The following is a 27,712-nucleotide window of genomic DNA, read 5'->3' on the forward strand; positions in this document are numbered from 1 at the left end:
TTGGCAAATATCCACGGTGAATGGGAACCTTTTGAAACTCCAAAAAGGCGCATACACCTCTCCCTCATACAGAATGATTTTTCTGCAGCCGTTTGGCTGGCGTGATGCGAAAAATAAACGTATTAATCCGCAAAATCAGCTGAATCCTTCGTCCTCATACACAACAGTACGCTGTATAGTAGGGTGGTCCATAAAAACTCATTTTTTAATTTTTTTGCTCCCTGGGTGGATTCTGTTTCCATTTTGGAAAAAAACAATGTGTGCAAAATTAGAAGCTAATCAAATGATATTTAGAGGTGGCTCAACAGTCTACAAGTTTGAGATTTTCCCTCAGAGTGCATATTGCATCATCATTGCTTGGGCAAGCATCTAAGTGTTGTAGTTTAAGCCTAAACTATTGTTATGCTCATATCTTTCATCCTTTAAACTTTCGAGATGCCTAAAACACGCGGTTTTTACTTGCTAGAAGAAACATCTAATACGATTCTGGGTGCTAAACTCCCTAGTAAAGAACAAGTGTTAAGTGTATTCTTGCATCATCACATAACAAAAAACAAAAGTGTTAGTGAAAGTGCAGCTACAGTTACAAGTGAAATAGAAGGTTATTGGAAAAAAGCCAGGATTCCTGTTCAAAGAAAAGACAAAATTATAGAAAAAATAAAGAAATTATTCTATCAGTGGAAACTTTTGAAGAAAAACAAAGGGAGAGGAGGAAAACAAGAGGCAAATGAGAAAGAATTCAAAATTGCAAGGAAGGACCTATTTGATGTGGCACATGCTAATGCAATGTCATTAATTAGCATTCAAGAAGACAAAGACTTCTTAATTGCACAACGGGAACCTGGCCGCCGCGGCTCAATGGGTGCATTGGACACCAAACTTGCTGCAACTGAAGCAAGGTCACAACAGCGAGAAAATGAGCTGAAGAGGCGCAGACAAAAACACATTGATGAAACTGAGGCATCTACAAGTCAAGTTGTATTGGAAGAATCCTCATCAGCACATACAACTGATCTAGATGAAGAGGACTCTTCATCAACTTTGGATTTAGATATAGAACAAAGACAGAAGAAAGAAGCTCCGCAGACGAAGCAGTGTCGACCAAAGAATGTTTGGACCCCAGAACTCACAGCAGCTCTGGATAGGACAGGTATGACAGATAGGAATGCTCTGTTTGTAGTGGCTGAAACTGCCAAAAGTTTGGGACATGCTCCCAGGGAGATTAATATCAGCCGTTCGAGTGCTAAACGATACAGAGAAAAACACCGTCGCCAACAATGGATGGATCTACACAATGCATTCAAAGCTGAAGGGAAAACTTGCATTGTGCATTGGGATGGCAAATTATTGCCATCTCTCCTTTGTTCAACGAAGCTCATTGACCGTCTTCCAGTTTTGATTACAGATGTCTCTACTGGAGAAACTCAGCTTCTTGGTGTTCCAAAATTGACTTCAGGAACTGGCGAGAACCAAGCTACAGCAGTTTATGAACTGTTACAGGAATGGTCTTTGGAAGAAAAAGTTGCTGGCTTTTGCTTTGATACAACTGCATCAAACACAGGACGTCGGGCTGGAGCGTGCATTCTTCTAGAACAGAAACTTGGACATGCAGTCCTTAATTTAGCATGCCGCCATCATATTTATGAAATAATTCTTGGTGCAGTATTCTCTACATGCTCAGGAGCTTCCTCAGGTCCTGATGTCCAACTATTCCGTCGGTTCCAAAAGAACTGGGAATCCCTTGACAAGTCCAAGTATCAAACTGGGGAGGACTTAGAGGTGCTGCAACCTGACAGGGAACGTATCCTAGAGTTTGCAGAATCCAAGTTGGCACAGGGTAATCACAGAGATGATTACAAGGAATTCTTAGAGTTAGTGGTTGTTTACCTTGGAGGAAACGTTCCTGATTTCAATTTCAAGAAACCTGGAGCTTTTCATCATGCCAGATGGATGGCAAAAGTGTTATATTGTCTCAAGATTTGGATGTTCCGTTGTCAAATTAGACATCTCACTAAGGCTGAAGAGTCATGTGTTTGTGATGTGAGTATTTTCTCAATCCTCATATATGTGGAAGCATGGTTTTCTGCCCCCAATGCAGCAGTTGCTCCTCGAACAGACTTGGAGACACTGAGGAAACTGCACTCTTATCATAATGACCGTGTTGGAAGAGCAGCCAGGGACAAATTGCAGAATCATCTGTGGTATGTATCAGAGGAACTTGTGGCATTGTCCTTGTTTGATGAAACTGTTTCAACCGAGACAAAGCAGTGTATAGTGACAGCCATGATCCCTGAAGAATCAGATGAAAGCAATCAGTCTGCTGATGAGGATCCCCCAAAACGTGTTGAATTGAAAGGTGCCGTGATTCCACCACTTGAATCCTTTGCAACTCACAAGTCCATCCGGTTGCTGAAATACCTGGAAATCAACAGCGACTTCCTGAATGAAAACCCTGAAGACTGGAAACATAATGCTTCATTCAAAGCAGGTCTAACAAAAGTAAAAAATCTTCCAGTTATCAATGATGTGGCAGAGCGAGGGGTCAAACTCATTGAGGATTTTAATGCTCGACATACAACAAAGGAAGACCAACTACAGTTCCTTCTGGGTGTTGTATCACAACACCGTAAGATATTTCCCACATCTTCAAAGTCTCTTCTAGCATCTGGACAACAATGAGTGCTTGGCAAGCATGATAACACGTCTACGAGCAGCGAATACCCAGTTTTCTGACGAACGCTGGGGGGGATCCAGGTACCTGCTAGATAGGGACCTTGAGCCACCCCTAAATATTAATTGATTGACTTCAAACTTTACACACATTGTTTTCTACCTAAATGGAAACAGAATCAACCCAGGGAGCAAAGAAATTCATACTTTTAATTTTCACCCTATGGTAGTGGACCACCCTACTGTATAGTGAAGAGGACGCCTCCTACCGTACACGTCACAGCGCCCTCATCCTCAATGCAAGACCGAAGCCGGAAGTCACTCATTTTCATGGCGTGGGATTAAAAACACTAAATAAATAAAGCGATCGCTTCCACACACATCCAAGCGGTCCATATCATTCAAGAGCATAAAATACCGCATGTATTATGAAATAAACATGCTTTTTCTTGTCACATGCACTTTAAGGAGCACTGAAACAAAATGAATAATAACATTTAAAGGAACACCACGATGTCCTGCTTAGCACGCAGAGGTGCAGCCCTCGAAAGAAATGATAATAACGATGTTTGACTAATATAATCTTTTAGGCCAGTACAGTTTTTAAAATGCCTGCTCAGCGTCAAGGTGCCAGTCTTTCTGCTCTAGTACGAGAGCAAAGCGCCACATTTGTTGCATTCGGCAAGGCCGACATGGTTTTTCTGTAGCATCTTCCAATATCGATTTAAATCCTTTCCACATACCACTCGTGGATTCTTGCCTTTTCAATCCCCCCGTCTTTAGTTTGCTTTTCACCTCTTGCTGCTCTATATCGAAAAGGAAATAAGAGGATGCAGTTGCAAACACGCGGAGAGGCCAAAGCGCGAGGGGAAGATTAAAAGGAGGGCGGGGCCACGGCGTTCATGTGCGCAAACAATGCACTGGCTCTGCTGCGGCTCATGTTTGGGTTTACCAAAGCGCCATCTCTCTGTTTTATCCAATTTATTTATTTTTATAACAAATATTCCTTAGTTTAACATCCATACATCGTTTTAGTATACAAATAAATATTTATTTAAAAAAAAAGTTAGTGAGCGAGAAGTCCGGCCCGATCCGACCGACCGACCCGAACGTAAATAATTGACATTTTGGGCCCAACTCGGCCCGAAATTCGGGTGGGGTTCGGGCTCAAGATCTAGGCTATTAGTCTTATATATTTTAAAATGCGCTGAATCAATTCGGCTTGTTGCCCGCATCGAATCGAATCGTCCATGCCCCGCATCGGGATGCATCGCCGCATCAATTATTGTTGACACCAGTAAGAGTTATGTGGAATAAATAAAAATACCGATGGATTGGAAACTGATCACGCCACCCAAGCACTTTTTTAACATTTATGTTTGTTGTTAACACTTTTGTTAGTAAATCTATCAGACATCGGTAGATTGTTTTCTTCTTGGAGATGAGATGCAGGGGCGGACTGGGACTAAAAAGCAGCCCTGGACTTTGACTCAGCCCAGCCCACAAGAATCACTATACGAAGGGAAACACAGACCCCCTGGGGGGTTGGGGGGCATGCCCCCCAACCCCAAGGGGTGATTTTTTTTTTTTTTTTAACATTTTATTGTAAAATGCATCAATTTCGTGCACTTTGAGAGAAATTGAAGAAAATGTGTCTAGACTGTGACTGTCTGACTTGGGGCGCTCAAAGTACTGCAAGGCTGAACTAGAGTTGGGTTCATTTTCTGGTCTAGCTCTATGGTCAACCTGAATAAAGAAATGAAATGATTTAATTAATTTAATAATTTGAAATAATTTATTTCTTATCTATTTAAGTTTTATGTATCCAATGGATTATAATATCTGTGTCTATAAAATGATTTCATTGTTTATGCCATAATTCAGTGGTCTCCAAACTATTCCACATAGGGCCACAGCGCGCGCAGGATTTCATTCCAACAAAACAAGACAACACCTATGCACCAATCTGGTGTCTTAAAAGTGTAATCAGTTGATTGCAGTCAGGTGCTGCTTGTTTTAGCAGAAACTTCATTGGTTAAACTGTCGGTACTCGATCGGTTGAAACAAAAACCATGCCCCACAGCGGCCCTTGAGGACCGGTTTGGAGACCCCTGCTATAATTAATCTTGCCATACAAATAATACATTTCAATGAAAATACAATAAACATTTCAAGACAAATCCTGTATACATAACCTTCATTGGAAAGTATTAACCAGAAAACAAAATGATATATAAATGATTAAAAATATATATCATATCAATTTAACTACCTAAACTTTAAAGTGAAACCATTCATTTTATTAATATTTTGTTATATTTCTTCTGAATTAATATTGCTGCTGCGTGTGCATACGTTGTTTTACAGCTAAAATATTTTTTCTGAGAAGAGTGATAGTAGGACTAGCTAACTTGACACGATTGCAAACGGGTACATGGACTCACTGGCGCTAACCCTTTAATTGTCATTTATTTCATTTAAAATGTAGCTACCTGGTGGATAACAATTGCCAGTATACCGAGCAAGTGACCCTCTTCATCCCTTTTTACTTGCCCTGCGCTTGTCTGGGGAACTTCCACCAGCTTGTCATTGCCCCCTTCCTCTTCTTTTCTCTCTCCCTGCACCGGCTGCACGTCAGAGAGCGGCTACCGCTCCCCCTCTTCCCATCGACGGGGGCTGGCCTCCTGTTACCCGACGTGGCCGTTGCAGCCAGACTGCTGCTTGCGAAAATATTTGTCAATTTATGACATTTTAATGCTTCGCTCTCCAGTTTCTTTAATTTTTTTCTCCCTAACTTTCTCCGCGCCACCCTGCTCTTTTTCTTTTTTTGCCACCACCATCCATATTTTGCATTAACGCCCGTCGCTATTTTGCTTGCACAACGAACCAATGAAGGCTACTCTGTGCTTTCTTTGTTCTTCTAACAGCCAGGCGCATTGGTACCACCTGTCGGATTGGATGCGAACTGTAGATAATCAGAGGCTAGGGGTGATAAAAACAGTGATGTATAATGAATGGTGGCGGCCGCCGGCCGTCCAGGGCACCGGCCGTTCTGTGATCCTCCAGAACCCACAGATTACCAGTCCGCCCCTGATGAGATGCGTGTGTGGCAGCCTGGCAGGATTTTTTTTTTTTTTTTTAACATCGGGTTTTGACAGTTGCGGTCATATTTTCGTGATCAAAGCACCATTCCGCCCCGTTCCGGCCCCGAATGCTTTATCTGAACAACGTTCTGGCCCACTTTCACTTCTGCAGCTAATGGTTAACAGCCCTACAATTTGGAATTCAATAAAATTTTACTGGATAAATGGAAATTAATACTAGGTGTCGTCTGCTGCTTTAAGTTTTTAACCGTTGTCAAGTAACTTTTTATTTCAATGAAGAGCATCAAAAAATGGATAATGCACAAGAAGTCAAGTATATTCAAATTCAAGTATGAAAGTCCCTGGAGTATTTGGTATTTTACTCACCCACATTTTTTCAGGATAGTCTTTAAGCCTGTTAAGTCCACTGAAAACAGTTTTGCGGTCCTCCTCCCACTTTCTCTTGCAAAAAACTATTTCTAAGAAGTACCAGGTCCAACCAATTAGAGGAACCTTCAGCAGCTCATGTTTGGCTAGGACCTTTGAACTCTAAGAGGAAATGGACACAAAGTCAGTCATTAGTGAGTGTTTAAATTTTGAAAGTTACAGCTATATTTTCAATTCAGCTGACCCCAAGAACGCCGTATCTTTCACACATGGTCCAGCCACACAGAAAGTCGATTTCATAGTTGTGGTTGAGAATAATGATGACGTGTTCTTTGCCAAATTTGTCCACCGTAGCTTGGTCCGTGTACAGGGTGCAGTCTGTGCCGGACCACCACTCCAGCAGCATCACTAGCTCTGTTTAGAAACAATAATGTAATATTTATGAACAAAGTCAGATCCAATGTGTTACAGAAAATAGGTTTGGTAAGATAAAAAGTTTAAGTTTATTTTGCGTTATTTAACCCTTTAAAGGGCAACTGACTATTTTTGGTGATTAAAAAAAACTTGACATTTGGTATAGAAGTGTGGCCAACTCAAGTGTGGCCGACATGACCCAACATGTAATGTCCACAAAGGTGGACGCCAGGTCTCAATTATTGTCAGGGTTTTTTCCCCGATATATTATTATAACTGTATTTCAAGACTGTGCCTTTTTGTAAGTAATAATATGATATTTGTAATAATATACAATTAATATGCTGTTTTCCTGCTGAGTGTGTATTATCATCATGAAAATGGTGATGTCCTTGTAGACTCTACAATTACGTGCTCATCTGTCATGTTCATTCAAAATTGTTGGAAACCTCTTATTTATTTAAAACTAAAACTTTTGGAGTTTATAGACGAAAACATTTTGAGAATTGTCTACTAAAACTAGATGAAGATGAAGACATTTTGAATTGAATAAAATATGACTAAGACTAAAAAGTATTTTTGTCCAAAAGACTAACTCGAAAATTACAACACTGGTTCTAAATGTCATCAGTTTACCACAGAAAAAAAGATTATATTCGACTTACGACTCCATAGCGAATACGAGAGTCGGCAGTTGATTCTGCGATAGAGCTGCTTGTTGAATGGCCAGATGACGCATGTGCACAGTTGGATGAAGTTTATGATGAGGCCGCTCACCACAAATACAAAGCCCATCAACAATTGAAGGATGAACAGGCTTTTGAGGTAGGCCAGGAGAGCCATGCTTGAGAAACCCGGGGAGCTAAAATAAGCTCCTCTTTACACACGATCACCAACCTGAGGGATAAAACACACATGATTTAGAAACCACACTGAGAGAACAGGCACTACAATTAATATCAGTGTGGCTTTCTTACCACTGTGGTATGCTTTTACAGCCCTCGTTTGCACGGTCCTTCAGCCAATACTACAGTCCTGAAACGAGAGAGTCAATTAATGATAAAGGAAGCTGAAATAGAGTGTAAAAATGCAAGTGAACCCCAAAAAAGTGTATAACTAGTACTTTTCAGAAATTGGACACTTTCAAGTCTCACTCATCCATCATTTAAAGAATATATCCTATCAATGATGCTGACAAAACAAAAGTAGTCTCTAATGGTCTGCTAAGGCAATTTCCTGCCTCCTCCAGTCAAGCTTATGTGCAGCTCTCCACTCCTCTTAGACACTAATTTTGACATACATCTTGCTGACAATGGCCAAGACTACGTACTACATTCAGAATTGCTCAAATTAGACATGTCAGGGACCTTGAGACATCCTACAGTAGGTTTGAGTTGACAGTGACAAATCTAACACAGTAGCTGTTGGCAGGGCAGCCTTTTTAAGTTCTAACATCAAAAGCACTCCAAAGTTTAAGGTCTTAAAATGCCCCAAGCAATGGAAAGACAACAATACCAATTCCCAATTTAAGTAAATAGATAAGGAATAATATAAGTGGTAGCGTTTGCATTACATACAAAGCTACAATCAATAATATAGTGCTGTTCTCAAGATCACGGCTGAGAAAAGACTGCATATTTTGAGGATCAAATTCTAGACTAGACTAAAACATTCAGAATGTAGGCTTGAGTGGAAGGACTGGCAGTGATCAGTCACTAGCAGCCCTCCCACTTCAAATGGATTTGACGGCAATACCTGGATGTTAAAGCGACAGATGAAACTTTTATCATGCGCAGCCCCAGTGGAACAAATCCTGTTTAATAAGTTAAAAAAAAGATGAATAAAAAAGATGTGTAATAGCGGCGAAAAGGTAGGGGTGCAACGGTTCAGTTAGCCCATGGTTCGGTTTGAACCTCGGTTTTGGGATCACGGTTTCGGTTTGCGTTTTTTTTTTTTTTTTTTTTTAAGTGCCTTTATTTTGCTTTTAAAAAAATGAAATAAACACTTAAAATGTAAACATTTTTGACTTAAAATGCCTCCTAGCTCTTTGGCAAGTGTAGTGACTGACTACTGAAATACGCACACAGGAGTAAAAAAGTTACTTGGCAAAGTAACTGGTGATACCTTTCATTTTTTTTTTCATAAAAAAAAAAAAAAAAAAAAAAAAAAAAACCCCAAAACATAGTAACCTTTGCTATGTTTGGAGGTCATTTAATGTTGTGAATCAACCGATAAAGTTGATAAAATTGCTCCCGTTTTTGCCTTAGTTCCCTTCCGTCTACTTTCGACATGTGAAAATTTTATAACTGTTTCATCCTTTAAAGATAGACTCAAGTCAAGATTTTGCCAATTTAGGAGTATTTTGGATAAAAAGTTGCTTAGGTTCGCTCGGAAGGTTTACTACAACAGAGCCTTTCTGAGAAGTATACTGCTCTAAAATGGCGGCTGTTTACTAACGCTACCGAGTGTCATTTCGCTTGTAGTTCTATATGCATGAGATATCTAGGCGTAGATTGTATGATGTCGGCCACGGTCAGGAAATTGGAGCCACCTAGCCTAGCATCGCGTTTGCTACAGCGTCTCAACAAGCACTCTTCCCTCTCCGTGTCTGACTTTTCTCGTGTCATTCAAGTATTAACGAACATTGGCTCCTTGCAGAAACTGTGACCAAATCCGAACGGATGAAAAAAAACAAAAACGCAATGCACGAAAAACGTGCAGATTTTGAACGTAACGGACGGCGTACACATTTAAAAACCAGTGCTCACGTGTACAAATTACGACGAGACCATACAACTTGACAGGTATGAATTATAGTGGACCGTCACAGTTAGGTAGTAGCACTCTGTAGCACGGGACGTCCAACTATCAGCGGTCAGGGCGAAACTATGTGCTTTCGTGAAATCATCTTCAATGGCTTTGCGTGCCATTTCTTAAATGTCGGGGATTATGTTGTGGGCGAAATATGTCCGCGAGGGAACAATATAACGCGGGTCAAGCGTTGCAATTAAAATAACGAAGCCCGCATCTTCAACCACGGAATATGGTTGCATGCCTTTTGCAATGCAAATCCCCACTGCGTGGGTTGTTTCTTGTGCTTTTCTGACCTGATATTGTAAGGCTTTTGGAACGCCTCTTCCATTGACCGGTGTGTTTTCACTGGTGTCATCTTCGGGGTTGTCCTGCTCTGAGAAAACGATGTCTGTGGGTGATGCCGGTGTTCTGTCAAAATTTTCTCCCTTATAAAATTTTGCTTCCAAAGCTTTCGTGGCGCTGAAAAACCCCTCTTTTACATTCAATTGGACTCTCAATGTTATCCAAAGTGCTAACTAAACTAGATACATCATAAACATACATGTGCAACACGAAAATGGCGTAAATTAATAATACTTAACGACGCGGCAAAGTTGTTAACAGTGAGAGCGCGGAGTGCAGTTACTGTGTGCAGCTAACATGGTAGGATGTGTCTGAGAACTTTTGTACATGTCTTTACATGATTAAACTTAAGTAAATATTCCTTTCTTTAAAGAAAGTTTGTTGTGTTTACTTTGGAATCGCCGCATTCGCGGCCATTTTAAACGTTACGCGCATGCGCAAAACCCGCAAGGTAGCAATTTTTGATGGGTTGCAAATTTTGTCAGATGGGTTGTTTGGTCAGATGGGTTGCACATTTTGTCAGAACACCTGTTGAAGTGCTGTTAGAAGTCTTGCCGTTAGCAGAGGGAACAAGCGCTGAGCAATGCTTGCAAATTGTTTTATGTTTTTTTCAATATTTTCTCTCCATCTGCATTGTAGTCCACGGGGAAACCGAAATGTTGCCACGCCGCAGATTTGAAAGAAGCCGGTGCTTCCTCAAAATTCGGTCTGTCGACTCCTCCGCTCGCCATAACTTTTTTTGTTTTCTTTCTTGTTTCACTTTCACCTCGCTCGTAAGCGAGAGAGGGCGTTACTCGGCTCCTATTACACAGGTGCTTGACAGCGATTGGACATTTACTCGTGGGGCGGGGATTTCTCCACAGCTGCGCTTCACGTCACACACAGGCACACAGAGTTTAACCAATTCATTCCACAAGCGTTCGGAAAAAATTACTGTAATTGCAAAACCAAAAAGGCGCGGTTCATAAAGGCGTATTGAACCGAACAGGGCGAACCGTTCGGTTCGGTTTTGAACCGCGAACCGTTGCACTGCTACGAAAAGGGTATGTAAAGGCCAATATTTCCAGGAAGTGGCCTGTGCGGGCAGTCATTTTATCAGTGCCGGGAATATTTTATCCAACCAAATGTAAGTATCCACCTTTCTTTCCTTGTGACGTCAATAATAATCATTATCTCATGCACCTATGGCCGAAACTTTCAGGGCGCACTAGTATGCGTGTGGATATCAATGACTTCACAAAATGGCTGCGTTGCTAACTGGCGATTTGCATATTAAAATGTAAAGATACACGATAATGTCCGTTATTAATAATTATCGGCCGATAATGCCAATTATGACGTTACACCGATTGTCCAGATTTTAAATAATGCAACCGATAATGTAATCCGATCATTATATACTTAGCCTCCAAATGTGCGCGATCCACGCAGTTTTGTCAAATCTGCGCTGGCACCTCAACCCCTTCTAAAGGCATTTTTGTCTAATTAAGTATTTACTTTGTAAGTATTACAAATATTTATTAATATACTGTACATTGTTTAGATCACTGGTTCTTAACTTGGGTTCGATCGAATCCCAGGTGTTCGCTGAGTAAGTCTAAGTGGTTCGGCGAAGGTAAAGAAACGCAGAGCCCTATTTTCTTACACTGATTAAATCTAGGCAAAGTGGCTTTTAAGATCAGGTTTTGGACTGGTCTGCTCCCAATTTATAAGCTTAATCCTTTTATTTTAACTGCTAGTCCTTCATCTGATTGAACTGGTTTGCTCAGTGGAAGGTTGACTCGCACTTGGTATGATGGAATAGACCCTACTCACATGATGTCACAACCACGCCTCCGCGCCATATTGTCCGTCAACTCGTCGTGTTTACGCATTACCGCTACGTAAATTCCTCCTATTATGGTGTGTTTTTCTGCTCGTTAACATTAATAATCAAAATGGTGAAGGCGGGTGTGGCGGTTGGTTGCAGTAACAGAGAAGATAGACAGAGAGACTTGAAGTTCTACCGTATTCCGAGAGACCCGGAGAGGACAGCGAGATGGACGGCTGCAATTGACGAGAAAACTGGGCACCAAACGATCACCACAGATTATGTAGTAGTCATTTTATATCCGGTAAGATGCATTTTATATATATTTAGAGGGTTTTGGGCTGACAACCACAATTATGATCATTGCAAGGCTAATCGCCGACAACATACGGTTTCAAATTCAAGATGCTTATTTCTTCCACCATCATTATTTTTTTAATAATATTTAGCTGGTACCAAGTGAAAGAAGCTGGCCTCGTCTACGGATCATCAGTTAAACAGGTGTGTCCAAACCTTTTGCAAAGGGGGGCAGATTTGGTGTGGTAAAAAAGCGGGGGGCTACCTTGGCTGATTTACATAGAACAATATATTTGAACAAATTTTAGCAACCCCATCTGTGTGTCACATTTGCTTTATTATTATTTTTTTTAAATTCATAATTTCATCAATCTCGTCTTTGTGGCATTCTCTTTCGACACTCGGGCTCTTGCGAAATACTGCTGCTGTGAAATTAAACTAGCTTCAAGTTGCTTTAATTTCTCGCTGCGTATATCTTCCCTGTAATGTTGTACATGTTAGCTTGTCTTGTTTGGTAATATTGCGTCACATCGAACTCTTTGAAAACAGCGACTGTCTCTTTGCAAATGAGGCAGACACAGTTGTTGCGTATTTTATTGAAGAAATAGTCCAATATCCACCTATCCTTGAAGCGTCGGCCATCGCAGTCAACTTTTTTTTTTTTTTATTGATTGTCGCCTTTTTAGAAAATTGGAAGTAAAGGGTCACACGGGGGTAATGTTGCTTAGAGTGCTGCTGTTAACGTTTGTCAAACTTTCGTGAGAATACGCTGAGTTTCTGTGGACGAGATAGTTGTAAATATCAGGGTAGCAGATGTCAGGTAGAGACGGCAAAGACAGCGGGTCGAAAAATATCGATTTAGGCATCAAATATGGATCTGGCGAATGGATCGACCGAAGCTTTTCAACATAACGCCTTTTATGCAACACATCCAATGAGTTTACAGCGTCTGAAAGCACCGGGGCTTCCATGAATTGCACTATAAATTGCACGACAAATTGAAACCATTGAGAATACGGATAAACAATGACGGACAATATGGTGGCCGGATAAAGCGACACGTCATTGTGTGACATTGGTGAGTGGGGTCTATACAACAGACCAATGAGCAGTGTGGTCTCAAATTTTACATGTTTATAAAACATGCTATCAGAATGAGAAGAATTTTGAATGGGAATTTGCTATATTATTAGCTTGCTAGGTTAGATATATTGGTATTGAATTGAAAATTTCTTTTATTATCCAATTCTGAAGGGTTCGGTGAATCCACATGTGAAACCTGTGGGGTTCGGTACCTTTAGCAACATTAAGAACCACTGGTTTAGATGTTGGAATTTACTACTTGTTCACATTTGATGTGGAAAAAGTAGCAGTAAATTATATTTTTGCAGAGTAACATTTGCTCTTGTGTATAATTTAAAATTGTATATATACACCAGGGGTCGCGTTAACCGAATATTTTCCGTCGTTGACCGATTTTTTAAAACGGTGACGGAAAAAACTGAAGTCCAACCGTCATTTTGACCGGTTGCAATTCACACCCCAGACCACAGGGTGGCGAGTGAGCATATTAATTAGCTATTGTCTCTCTTGATGCATGACGTCGTCGGCCTTACTCTGAAAAATGTCAAGGCAACTGAGTGTCTGAAGTTTCTTCAAAAAGCCCCAAAACGACGATGGTGTTGATAAAAGAGGTGAAAAAACAGGGACTGTACAAGCGGGCAAGCAATTCAAGTCCATGCGCACCAGGAGGAAAGTGTGAGACTACGTTCAGGCCACAGCAGGTGAACTATTAATTTCATTGTTCCATATGCTACATATGGTAGGCTACCTAACTACTGGGGCCACAGTCAGCTGTTTTTGTCACTGCGGAGAAAAAGTTACATATTCATCTGCTTGATGTGTGATGGCACGGTGTGGATTCTCTGTTAAGCTTGTTCGGACAGAATATTAATTTTAAATGAATGAAAACTAAATACTATTGAATATGTTGAAGCGGTATGCAATGTTAAGAGTCTTGTTAGCTGTAGGCGCACTATCCTAGACCCCTCACTATCCACTCGTGGGGGCCTGCGCTTGTCAGTGACGTTCCTTATTCTCGCTAGATGATTATACAACTTTAACATTTGTTAATAATACGCTCTGTGTGTAGTATCATCCATCGCTTTTCCTTTTTAAATGGGCACTTATAAGCGAACGCAAGAAGTAACAACGGGAACATTTTTAAACAGGCAGTTCACGGGAGAGCATTTCGACTCTTCGGCCAATCATATAGCGAGAGCGAGTGGATAGTGAGGGGACCGCGCGCGGCTCTTAAAGGCTCAAACACACCAGCAACGTGAACGTCGCGTCAACGATCTCGCCGCGATTACGGTTCGAAAAAACGCGGCCGTTAAAGTCAATCAGCCAATGCACACCAGTCGCAGTGCGTCCGCGTGTTAAGCCCGAGTTATACTCCCGCGTTGCGGTGACGGCGTAGCGACTACGGCGTCATTCGACATTCGATAGTTCTGCGGTGAGGGAACGCATTGTTCTGTAATTCACCGCCAAGCCACTAGAGGGATGTGGCGTTATGTTTGTACGGTTTTGGGGCATGCTTGTTTACTTCCGCTAGTCGGAGAAAAAATAAACAATGCAAGATGGAACTCTTGAAAGTAAATATTCTGCTCATCAACACTGAATAAATATTGAACATACAAATGTTGACGGGCAGGCGACGCAGAAGACGGTTTCGAGGCGGTCTGGCCGACTTTTGATGCCGCACAGAGTTTTAAAGACTCGGGTGGAGAGAGCTAGCTGTGGCGGCTAGCTTCAAACTGGCGTCGAGCACTGCGTTCAAGGTCTGCAAAGCCCTCCAGCCTGATTTGTTTGCCGTGTCCTACAACCAGCCACTGGGAAGCCATAGCAGATTTCTGGCGTCTAGGGAACTTCCCAAACTGTGTTGGGAGGCTTGCTCATAAAAAGCACCGAGGCACTCTCAATCAGTGATGATGTATTGTGTGTGTGAACTGTCTGTTATTGAAAATTAAAGGTCAAAACAACTCTTTTGACACCAAATCTGTGCTTTATTCTTCATATACTTGAAACATATGTACACAGTAAATGATGAAGTGCACCAACCAAAAATACGACATAAAGTGATAAAAAGTTGGCAGTTTTTGGCCGACTGGGTCACCGCTTCATGTGGCCACTCAATTCCGAACACCCACGTCTCGGTGGTTCTTCCATTTTTTTTTTTTCCCGATCGCCAACCTTGCCATTTGGCAATCACAATAATAATGTCTTGACGAGACTTGCTCTTCGATGATACTCCCGTCGGCTTGGTGCATTTTTGCGTGTAGAAAATAATGTTTGATTCTATTCTACAATGGCGGTGTTTTCGCGGTAAACCGGAAACAACAGTCTGAGCGGACCAATCACAGTCCGTTTTCGCTACGTCATACGCGTCTACGCGACGCGAAGGTTAGAAAAATCGAGAGGCGCGCGTCAGGCTACGGCGTAGGGTCGTAACTCGATTCTTCCTTGACGGCGTAGGTCTGACGCGGAAGTATAACTCGGCCTTTAGACGCGTCCCAGAAGCGCTAAACGCGACGCACGCAAAAAGAACAGCAGAGTTTGTTTTTTGACGCGAGACGCAGCCCCCCTGCATCAATACTACTAGGTAGGATCGAGCAGGCCGGAAGTCACTCGTGTAAAAATACGGTGGATCCGGTCGATTTTCAAAATAATATGCAACCGTAACTTCCTATGTAAATATAATAAACTGAAATGAGCTAAAACACCTGCAATTAATACGAATAATACACAAATCCTGCTACACAATAAAATTAATTCCTGCGTGGTGCTTTAACTTGAGAAAAAAACATCAATAAAGCTTAGAAAAATGTTCATAAGAAAAAAAATGTTAAAATATTTGTCAATGGGATTGCTTTTTGCTTTAGCACATGACTTCTTTTTTCTTCTTTCAAAAAGAAAGCTCGCCAATACGCGGGGTCTGAAAGGCAAAGTGTTGTTGTTTTATTACCTTTAAATACCCGCTATTCTCGCGCGATCTTGCAATCCTCGCGTGAACAGATCGAGCCGCTCCACAGACGCGCTGCTCGTGAAACGCGTCCTATGGAAATTGACGCCGAGCGTCACTGGTGCGTAATCGCGGTGAGATCATTGACGCGACGTTCACGTTGCTGGTGTGTTTGAACCTTAAGTGTCTCTGTCACGTGACTGTCGTAGTCGGGAACGCGCTCGGCCAAATGGACACACAAGTACGGAAGGTGAATTATGCCAAACAAAGGGTCACCACAATGTCATTATCATCATTTTAAAAATTTAAGTGACAGGTAAAAATAGATTATGACCGGATTTTTATGACCCTGTCAGTCAAAATGACAGACAACGAAAAAGTCTAGCGCAACCTCTGATATACACAGTACCTTTTAATAGAATTATCGACTTGACATTATTGGTTATCAGCTCGGAGGAGGTGGAAATTATTGGTTATTCGTATCGGTTGAAAAATGCATTATGGTGCTTCACTAGTAAAATGTTTTGAGCAACATATTTCACATGAAAGTTGTATAAAATAGGGGTTTTCTTTCCCTTTAACTGAAGGCATGTACAAACTAAAAGCATCAATTTGACAGCGTCACTCATAACTGACCATTTTTATTTTTGTTAAAGCAATGCTCACGGTGTTTTTTCTTCAAATCTTAGCAAAACTAGGAAATGTCAATTTGATTCCTCACTTGTGTTATAGTTTAGGGCTGCAGCTATCGAATATCTAAGTAGTTGATTAATCGATGGACTAGTTAGTTCAAATGATCGAGTAATTGGATAAGGAACATGAAAAATTAAAATACCTGAGCTGAGCCTCAAACAGTATAAATTTAAAAAATTAGGATTTATGTAAAACAAAACAACAATTGGCTAACTTACATAGAAAAAGTTCACTAGCTTAAATGCTATAAAATGCTACATTTTTACAATGCTCTTAACAAATGGTTCAGACACATATTACCACAAAAAACGGCTAAATATACCTATAAACCAAATTATGAACGCATTAAAAAACAATAGCTCGAACAAAAACTTAGCTTACGTTGGTCTTAACAGGGAGCAGTTGGATTCAGCCATGTGAAAAAAAGACAGACCAGAGGGCAGTGTATCCACCTTAATCAATAAAACTAAATGCAAACACTTTCAAAACAAACCATTACAACGCCACTTTAATTAAACAAATACTCGAGGCAACAAAATTTAATTCTAATATTTTTTTCTAATTGAATACTCGAGTTAATCGATTTATTGTTGCAGCACTATTATAGTTCAAAGGTGCCCTGTTAGAGAAACCAGTCCAGTACCCGGCCTAAACTCCAGCTCACCAACAACTCTCTATAGAAAGCTCTCCAGTGGAATAAGACTGATGGCAAAAATGAATTATGTGTTATGTCCAATATTGTAAAACTTTAAAAGCACTACTAACTACATACAGTTGTCAATCTATTTTAATAGGACAACCTTGGGTTATTTCATTATGACATTGTACTATTATGCAGAATAGTGACATTCAAAATGATGATTGATCAAAATTAAATGAATTGGAATTGTATAAATTTCATTACTTATAAAAACACTACCAAAGAATGCACCATTTCCATCCTTTGGCAGATATTGGATTTCTGTTTTAAATATAATTTCAACAGTGCATGCACAACAAATGGTTTCTCGTAGGCATTTTAATTGGTTTCCAGGAAATTACCCGGCAACGGTGACATCATTCTCATCTCCACATTCCGACTGCAGAAGGCATGAAAATAGTCAGGAAAAGTTGCTGATCCAGTTTTGAGTGCCGTCATAACAAAGCCAGGTGCCTGATGGCCGTGGTGAATTTAAGGACATCTCATTTTTCCCAGGGCACATTGTGATTTGATCAAATCTGGACATTGGAGTGCATCGGGCCAAACTTGCAGTCAGAATAGGTCTGACAACAGTGGTGTAACACATCAGGTCCCATCCAATCAGATGTCAGTCCCTCAGGGGGATATTACGACATGCAACGTGTTGTAAATACAGTACATAATATTTCTTGTAATTAGATATGCTTAGGTGGACAGCTAATTGGCTTAGCTAGAACTGCCTTAACCAAACAGATATCCATTACACAAATCTGGCCATGGGCCAAGTGTGCCTTCATGACCTTCCATACAAAGACCCAAAGTGAACATATCAGGGCAGATATAGACGAATAAACATTCACAATCACATTTAACAATATAGTTTTACACACCAAAAGAACAGCACAGAGAGCATAAAAAGATGAACGCAATAGGTTCTCCTTAACATATTTCATTGAAGTTAGCAACACATGAAAATCGACAAGAAAATCCCCATTTGAGACTTGGGGGAAAAAAATAGCTGAAGAAACAACAAATGCTGGACAAATTAAGAAAGTTCTACATTACCTCAGCTCAGTTTCTGTGACAAACGGACAAGGAAGTTTCAGAATGATAAAATACAGCCACGTGACTGTGTTGTAAATCAATTAAAAACATCCAAAGAGGGCTCCTATCATGTGTTGCCGTAATGACCTTTGTGCAAAATGGGAGTAGTCAAGTCACCCTATCACTAGTCACTGGTGGTGCCTGGAAAGTAATTGATAAGGTCTGAAAAAATAAAACGACTGTGAATCTGATCTTTTCACACACACACACACACAAAAGTTATTCTGTAAATGCAGGGGGCTTCCATTACAAATGGCTTATCGCCTAATGCTTAACAAAGCTTGCATACCTATTAAGTTTAGACCTTTTACGTGAAGACCACCAAGTAATAATTATAGAAACCTGGAGTTTCTTATCTGAACTTATTATAACTTAGCACACCAACCTTTTGATTTAACTAAATTGATTTAGACATTTCATAGTAATATTCACGTGATGCATTTTAAACAATTTCGTAACCTCAGTTTAATTTATTGCGAGACCTCCACACTTGCCAAGACCTTTGCTCTCATTTCCTCTTGACACACTTTTCTCCTTACCTCACATCTTTGTACTTTGTACACACATCACAAAATGCCACTAAAAGCAAGACCTAGACTGGATTTTACACTGCCAATGAGTAAAAGTGCCATTTATGGTAACTTATGAACACTGAAGTGTCCAAAAAAAAAAAAAAAAAAAAAAAAAAAAAAAAAATCACTTTGGAAAATAAATCCTAGGAATTTCACAATACCATCCCCTGCAACTTTTCCCTCCACTTTACTTTACAGTACCACCATTGTGTGATGAGATACAATGGTCCATCAGTGATATAACTTAACAAATTCACGCTTCTGCTGTTTCGTGGAAGTGCCAATGTATGACCTTTTTCATGTCATTTAGTGCGTGTTTATTATCTACAGTGGGTGTTTTCATTGTTAGTTTGCATACTGGATAGGATAACAAAAACAACTACCACTCTCAAAAAGCTAACTTTGTACTAAAACTTGAAACTGTATTTCCAAAAACGGAAATTTGTATGCCAGTTTATTGGTACATCATTTCAGCTCAACTAAAACTCGTAAAGAACGATTAGTAGACCAACTGGGTTAAAGCTACTTAAGGCTGGACAGCTGTTTGTCTATTAGCAACAAATAATCACCATTTGTTTACAGGTACTTGTTGGTGTGAACAATACCACTTTGTCTACTTTCCTCCTCTTTAAATGGGAAACACTTCAATCCACTCAAGAATTTTAAGTCAAACAATGAGGCCTTGCACTTTATGCATTTCAATTTACCTTTCACTTAATCTATTACACATTCTGATCAATTAAGCAATACCCATTGTATTCACCAATAACCAAAACCTTACTGTCTCTTTTACTCACCAGTAGACATAGTAGGCCATCGCCATGAGCACCAGTGCCCCACAAATCCCAGTGAAGAGCATCACAGCACTCTGGTTCAGCATTTTGGCGGGTGGCAGTTCACCAAATAAGCGCCACAATAAAAACAAGATGCCAGGAGCAGCTCTTCAAAGGTTACCCTGTGCCATATTCATTATAATCCCACCGAAGAAAAGAGATTATGATGACAGCAACACCTTCTGTTGGAAGAACCGCCTAATCAGCAAGTATTTACTGGAGACTGAAGTAGCCTTGTCGATTAAAAAAAACAAAGCAAAACTTTGATTTCCGATGAAAAAAAGCAGAAACCAAAACAAATAACGAACAGTCACCGTAGACTGTGAGGAGATTGAACTAATGGATGAAAGGTAGGAGGTAGGCACCCGTCCTGTTGGAACCGTCTGACTGTATTCTCATTCTCTAATCCAGCGGATTAGATTAGTGACGATTAGCAAGCGACAGGCATCCTGGATATGTCGCATTTCATTACCATTAACCAACAGTGTTCATAGGACCAGTTGCCTGGTAGTTTGTCATCCCATCTCGCTACTGGGCTTTATTTCATGTTTTCTGGGAGCACCTACAAAATGATGAATGTGGTAATAATGTACAGCAGTTTAAGATATTGCCAGTATTTAAGAACATTTTAGTTGTCATCATGTGATAATCTGTCATCAAATTACAACGGTTGAGTTCAGTATCATGAATATTTGATCATTATTTCACCCAAAACAAAGGGATGTCTGAAATGTCACTGTAACACTGTTAATGAATCAATTTTCATCAGCAGAGGTAATATAAACCATTAAACGAATTATTATTCTGACAATAAGCAGCAGGCGTATATAGCAGCCAGCCAGTCATAGGCTAGGGACCTAGCATCTGCTGCGAGAAGGAAAAATGGCAGCCTACAGCTTTTTTTTCAGCACACCATCATACATAATACAGAACACAAACATAAATTCTATGACAAAATCAACAATCAATAGTCATCAATATGGCAAGCAGTATTTGTCAGTATATGACCGGTATATGACTAACATAGCTGTGTCAACACAATTATCTTCTGATAAAATCACCCAACAATCAAATTTTATGATGGTTTAAAGTTTATCTGCACTTTATATACTAGTGTATGCAAGTCCAGAAAACGATTTCCATTCATGTTGTAACCTACCTACCTTCAACACCTTATCAACTAATCTTTTTGGACTTTGAAACAAAAAAAAACGCAAAGTATTGTGTTGACAGGAATGCTAACTTTGCCGTTTAAATTAAGGAAAAAAGGAGGGAAATAGATTGGTAATAAAGTTGGAATTTCCTGAAATTAAGCCACCGCAAGATGCGTGTTGACGGTTGACCTTCTATTTGTTTAGAATTTGGCCACTTTCACCCTCATAAAACCTTTGTTTGTTATTCAGGCAATGATGCAAGCCATCACAAAATGTCAGTGAAACAAGTTAACAACTAGGGGTGAACAATATTGGAAAAAAACTGACAATACGACGTTTTGGGGGTTTGTGATATCTTGCGATATTAAGACAAGAAGATTTTTCACCAGATGACTAGAATAGCTCTGTTTGGGAAGACCTTGGTTGGCTCACTATGGCCACTTGTATTTATTAGAGATGTCCCGGTACGATCACATGATCAGAAATGGGGCCAATCGCGCCATTTTTCAGAGGCAAGGCAAGGCAAATTTATTTATATAGCACAATTCAACACAAGGCAATTCAAAGTGCTTTACATCATATGAAAATCATAAAAATCACATTGAAATCAATACAACGTAAAAACCAAGACAATCAAAATCGGAAATAAAATTAAACATAAAAATCGCATTTAATAACAAATAGAAAAAAATAAATACAAATAAAACAAAAACTACGTCTAATAATAATAATTGAAATCAGCAATGGAGATAAGCACAAGAGGAATAGAAAGCAAGTAGATTGCCCTGATTTAAAAGAGCTAACAGTCTGAGCATACTTCAGACGTTCAGGTAACTTGTTCCAGAGGTGAGGAGCATAATAACTAAATGCTGCCTCACCCTGCTTGGTTCTTGTTCTTGGAACATGCAAAAGACCGGTTCCAGACGACCTTAGGGGTCTAGATGTCTCATAGGAATCTAACAAGACGAGCAGTAGTATTTTAAAGTCTATCCTTTGACTCACTGGAAGCCAGTGTAGCGATTTCAAAACCAGTGTAATGTGGTCCAGCTTCCTTGTATTTGTGAGGACTCTGGCTGCAGCATTCTGTACTAGCTGCAGCTTCCTGACTGATTTTTTTATCATGACCCGTAAATATACCGTTGCAATAGTCCAATCTGCTGAAAATGAATGCATGCATAAGTTTTTCCATGTCTTGTTGAGTCAGAAGCCCCTTAATTCTGGTTATATTTTTTAGGTGGTAATAAGCGGATTTAGTGACGGACTTTAGATGGCTATCAAATTTTAGGTCTGAGTCAATAATTACACCAAGGTTTCTGACTTGATTTGTAGATGTAAGTGACATTGAGCTAAGTTGCCTGCTTATCTTTGACCTTTCCTTTTTTGGCCCAAAAATGACCACCTCTGTCTTCTCCACATTTAATTGGAGAAAATTCTGGCACATCCATTCATTGATTTGATGAATGCATTTACTCAGGGAGACTAAGGGACTATAATCATGTGGGGACACAGAAATGTACAGTTGTGTGTCATCTGCATAGGCGTGATAGGAGATGTCATACTGTTCCATTATCTGAGCTAAGGGAAGCATATAGATGTTAAATAAGAGTGGTCCAAAAATTGACTCTTGAGGGACTCCACACGTGAATTTGGTTCTTTCTGACTGATGGTTTCCGATTGACACAAAGAAATCCCTATCATGTAAATAGGATGTGAACCACTGAAGTATAGAGTCAGTAAGCCCTACCCACTGTTCCAATCTGCTGAGTAGTATGTTGTGATCAACTGTGTCGAATGCGGCGCTGAGATCCAATAGTAACAGAACAGATGATTTGCCTGCATCGGTATTCCGACGAATATCATTTAGGACTTTGATAAGCACGGTCTCGGTGCTGTGTTGTGGCCGAAATCCAGACTGAAATGAGTCAAAAAGATGGTTTTGCATCATGAAAGTCTGGATCTGTTCGAACACAACCCTTTCGATAATTTTCCCCAGGAATGTCAGATTTGATATTGGCCTGTAATTACTAATGATTGAGGCATCCAGATTAGGTTTTTTTAGGAGGGGTTTTATTACTGCAGTTTTTAAAGTCTGTGGAAACTCTCCTGTTTGGAGAGAAGTATTTATAATCTGAAGTATGTCTGGGGCTATGCAATGAAAAACAGTTTTGAAAAAGTTTGAAGGAAGGATGTCAAGGCAGCATGTTGTGGGCTTTAATTTTGACACGATTTCTGTTAAAGTGGCATAGTCCAAGAGGCTAAACTGTCTAAGATTGACGTGGGGGACATTTTGGGAGGCATTCAGTGTAACAATTGTTAATCTGGAGTTGCACACAGTCTGTCTAATCTTTAGTACTTTGTGTGTAAAGAATGCTGCAAAATCATTACAGGACACCTCAGATGCCAATTCCTGAGGTATTGATGCTCGTGGGTTTGTCAGTTTGTCAACAACAGAAAATAGTGTGCGAGTATTGTTGGTGTTTCTACTAGTGATCTCTGAAAAATATGACTGTCTAGCATTTTTCAGTTCCTGGTTGTATTTGCGAAGACTCTCTTTGTAGATAACATAAAAAACTAGGAGTTTGTTTTTTCGCCATCTGCATCCCGTCTACAAACCTTGCTTTTGTTTTAAAGCTAGTATGGCATTTCTCCGGGTGACCTCTTCTTTCTTGACAAAGTTTTTGTCTTAATCGGGGCAATAGTGTAAATTATAGTCATCACGCTGGAACTGAAATTATTTCTAAGTTCTTCCACTGGAGCTGATCAGATTCGGGTGAAAAGGATCAGCTTTTTATCCTCATCCTCCCTTTCTGCCAAGCAGTGTGACGAGGCTTGTCGCGATAAATTTTTGTGTGCGATAATTTTTCTCATAAATTATTTCGATATGCGATATCATTGCACCCCCCCCAATTAAAAAAAAAAAAACAATTTACAATAACACAGTGAGAATACAGTGTAAATTAATAGATCAAGTACACCCATTTAAACGCGATAAATATTTACTCTTAAATTCAAAAATACTTTTTAAGACATCACAACTAAAAACAATAGACCATGCCTCTTAAGTAAAAGACAACAATATTAATACCGCACAGAAACACAGAATAAATGTGTTTTTCAAGAAAAAAAAAGATAAAATTGCATTTAATAACTTAAGCATTTAGGCAAATGAAAACTTTTCCCCTCATAGCTTCTGCTATGGTGTTCCATAGGGATGCAACGATACAGTTAAGTCACACTTCGGTACGATTTTCGATACGTGGGACACGATTTTCGATCCGATTCAATACATTTAATGCTCCGAAAATTTTTTTTGCTCACGAGCAAAAATTAAATTGCCATCATATAAACATCCATTTTAGTGCATAATATTTATGTGCTTACTTCTTACTGATCTGAAGAAATTTTGTATAAAAGTACTGAGAACAATCTTTACTGTTTGTAAAGTGAGGCGACACTGACACTGTTGATTGCTACAGCTCTCTTAGCAGCTAGGTTTACTACATGAGCAAGACATCCTATTTGTGGTCCACATCCATCTGTGTCACGTACTGAATTAACAATATTTGCAGCATTATCTATAGTCACTGGTATGGATTGATTTGGCCTTCTTAACTTCCATTCAGTCACGGTGGTTTATAATTCATCGATGTAGTATATGGACTACGTGTCCCATAATCACTCTGGGTTCACGTAGCCATGGCAAGGGACGTAGCACATCTAGTCTGCTATTTCATGATATCTAGTGTGTGCGCGCATAAAAAAGTTAGCAAATGCCACAGTCATGTCTGCTCATTACTGCACAACACCAGCATATGACAATCGACTTTCATAAACAGGACGAGTTTGAAGCACAGCGCTCTTAATTTACCACTCAATGTTCATCATCTCCATTCAGCTGTCCGTTGTCAAAGTGAGGTTGTTCGTAGCAGCCAAGTCAGTCACAATGTTTTGGCGGACTTCGTTGTAAATATCTGGTGTTGTGCCAAAAAATAGCCGCCCTGCGTGAAAGGCACTGACGCGGTCGGTATACGTTGAAGAATAGGATATAATGGGAACGATTGGCTCCGGCGCTATTTTTTGCCGGACCTGGAACGAAGATGCATTTTGCGTAGTTGGTAACAAAGAGTTGGAACTTTTAACAGTACGTCTGCCGCACGCGTGCACGTGCGATATATCGCAGTGGAAAAATAACCGCCTTCATCTTTATTTATCGTGCGATAAATGGAATTATTGCATATTGCGACAGGCTTAAGTGTGACCAAACTATTTTTCTTGGTCAACAGTGCAGCTGGCGTTAGATACGTAAAGTTAACGTTGATTGACAGGTCTGTAGCTTTGATCTGGCCAGCAACACCTCTGAAGCTTTACGATCAAAGGCAAAAATATGTTAATCATTGTTAAGTGTGGTGCAGTCTAAAGTGTGCTGTGGCACCTCATTCATAAGTGAGAGGCTGTTCTCGTCAGAGTGAGCGTCAAAGCAAAAAAAAAACCCAAAAAACAAAACAAAACACTTTTTTTCAGTATTGTATCGGGACTCGGTATCAGCAGATTCTCAAAATCAAGTGACTCGGACTCGGGTGCAAAAATATGCGATCGGGACAGCCCGAGTATTCATCTAATACTGTTTAATCCAAGCTAAGCGGTTTATATGTGAATGATGAAGATTGGTGTATATAAAAGAGATCCAGGAAGCCATGTCTCTGCACAATTGCTTTGATGAAGAAAAACAAAAGTTTACATTATTAAAAAAAAAAAAAAAGACAATCGTACGTCCTTTGATGGGACTATTGCGATAGCAATGTTCAAACGATATACTGTGCAGGCCTATTAACAACTGAATCTGATTGTATGAGGAGTAAAAACAAAACATTTAGACAACCATAAAGGTGGTACTGACAACTAGCATAACAATCGATAGATGACATAACGGTTTGACCAAAGCATAGTATCTATACTTTTATTTTTTTAACAATTAAACATGCCTGTTATTGAGGAACACTACTTTCCTTGATGAGAGTGAAATAAATTCATTGGTATCTCGACATACGATCGCTTCGACACGCGACCTTTTTGACATCCGACCTAAAATTTGACTCGCCATTTGTTTCTACATCCGATGACATGCTCGAAATACGACGATTTATGACAGCGCCGCAGTTTCTTTGTTTTCCTGCAACGGCAGATTTTCTTGTGAGAGAAATCAACATGGGTTCCAACAATATTAGTGGGGTGGGGGTGTGCATCCATGAATTGGCTCAAAATTACGGCCTTAGACAGCTATGATCTCGGCGGTCCTCCTCCGTTCGCCAGTCTTTATAAGTTGACAATTATTATTATTGCAACATCGCCAAAGAAATCGCCTGCTTCCTTAGGTTTTTATTTCAGAACTTGTGCAACACAACATGCCTATTGTCTGCCGCAGCTGAACAAATGAAGTGAAAGTAAAAAGTCCTCCCTCACCGTGAGGGACCAACCACAACCACCCGGTGCGTTCAGGTACACTACGCAAAAGTACATCTGCCACATTAGAACCCGTTTCGTCACATTATTACTACTGGTGCACGATAATTATTAGTCCGATAATAGGAATTACGACGTCATCCCAATAAATCCAATAACGTTATTAACAGGACCGATATTATGTGCTGTAATATTTTTGGCACAGTGTCGGTGGATTGGAATGTGTGCGTTTGTAAATCAAGCGCTCCCTTTCTGTGATGCCACGCTCAAGTGTGCCGCACGGCTGGCGAGAAACACATCGAGTAAGCCACTTAAAAGATGACAATCGTTTCAATGGTGTTTTAAAAGAGTAAGAGGACGTGGGAGCTGGGAACGAAGCTGCTCATCCAATTCCAAAGCCAGTTTATAAACCGGGGTTGTACCATTTAACGAGGCCTTTGAAAAGTTTCACAATGGTGACCGAGGGCTATAGCGATCACAAACATTTTCGCAGAAATGATGGCGCTAGACAACCAACCCTTTTCCCTCGTAGAAGACATAGGATTCAGGCGGCAATTGGAGCCAGGTTCATTCCAAGCCGCCGCCACCTTTCAGATGAAGTTTTACCGGCAAAGTATGATAAGATTGACACACGCTTCCATACTTCAATCGGCAACTATGCACGGCACGTAGGTTTTCCCCCCGGATGTACAGTATAGACGTGTAATGTTAGTCCTGTCAGCACACTTGGTAGGATTTCGTGCTATGCAAAGAAACCTCATACTTTATTGAAAATGGGTTCACTTAAGCCTGTCGCAATATGCAATAATTCCATTTATCGCGCGATATATAAAAATGAAGGCGGTAATTTTTCCGCTGCGATTTATCGCCTCACGTGCACGTGTGTGTGCGCGTGCGGCAGACGTGCTGTTAAAAGTTCATTACCAACTGCGCAAAATGCATCTTCGTTCCAGGTCCGGCAAAAACTAGCGCCAGAGCCAATCGTTCCCATTATATCCTATTGGTCAACGTATACCGGCCGCGTCAGTGCTCCGGAGTGACTGTGGACCATCTATGGCGCGCCGGTGTTGTTGACGTGTGGGCGCTCCCGTCAGGAGTGACATTTCACGCGGGGCGGCTATTTTTCGGCACAACGCTGGATATTTACAACAAAGTCCGCCAAAACATTGTTACCGACTTGGCTGCTACGAATAACCTCACTTTGACAACGAACAGCTGAATGAAATTAAGAGCGCTGTGCTTCAAACTCGTCCTGTTTATGAAAGCCGTCATATGCTTGCGCGCACACACTAGATATCATGAAATGGCAAACTAGATGTGCTACGGTCCATGCCATTGGCTACGTGAGCCCAGAGTGATTATGGGACATGTAGTCCATA

At 40.3% G+C, this 27,712-nt stretch overlaps 1 protein-coding gene across 4 annotated transcripts in view; it reads right to left on the bottom strand.

Moving 5' to 3' along the window:
* agpat3 (1-acylglycerol-3-phosphate O-acyltransferase 3) overlaps window positions 1-27,712 on the bottom strand; it is a 53,548-nt gene that overhangs the window by 21,417 nt on the left and 4,419 nt on the right. The window contains exons 1-5 of one of the 4 annotated variants that reach the window (XM_057852079.1): window positions 19,684-20,082; window positions 7,532-7,589; window positions 7,220-7,451; window positions 6,385-6,554; window positions 6,141-6,302 (exon numbers count right to left, since the gene is read on the bottom strand). In XM_057852079.1, coding sequence (XP_057708062.1) covers window positions 6,141-6,302; window positions 6,385-6,554; window positions 7,220-7,397 — 510 coding nt within the window. In that variant the 5' untranslated portion in view covers window positions 7,398-7,451; window positions 7,532-7,589; window positions 19,684-20,082. Of the gene's footprint in view, window positions 1-6,140; window positions 6,303-6,384; window positions 6,555-7,219; window positions 7,452-7,531; window positions 7,590-17,572; window positions 17,750-18,275; window positions 18,437-19,683; window positions 20,083-27,712 lie in introns of those variants that run through there. The other 3 variants (XM_057852080.1, XM_057852081.1, XM_057852078.1) reach the window with 3 other exon arrangements.

This window comes from Corythoichthys intestinalis, chromosome 12 (genome assembly GCF_030265065.1).
Source record: "Corythoichthys intestinalis isolate RoL2023-P3 chromosome 12, ASM3026506v1, whole genome shotgun sequence".
Classification (NCBI taxonomy): domain Eukaryota; kingdom Metazoa; phylum Chordata; class Actinopteri; order Syngnathiformes; family Syngnathidae; genus Corythoichthys; species Corythoichthys intestinalis.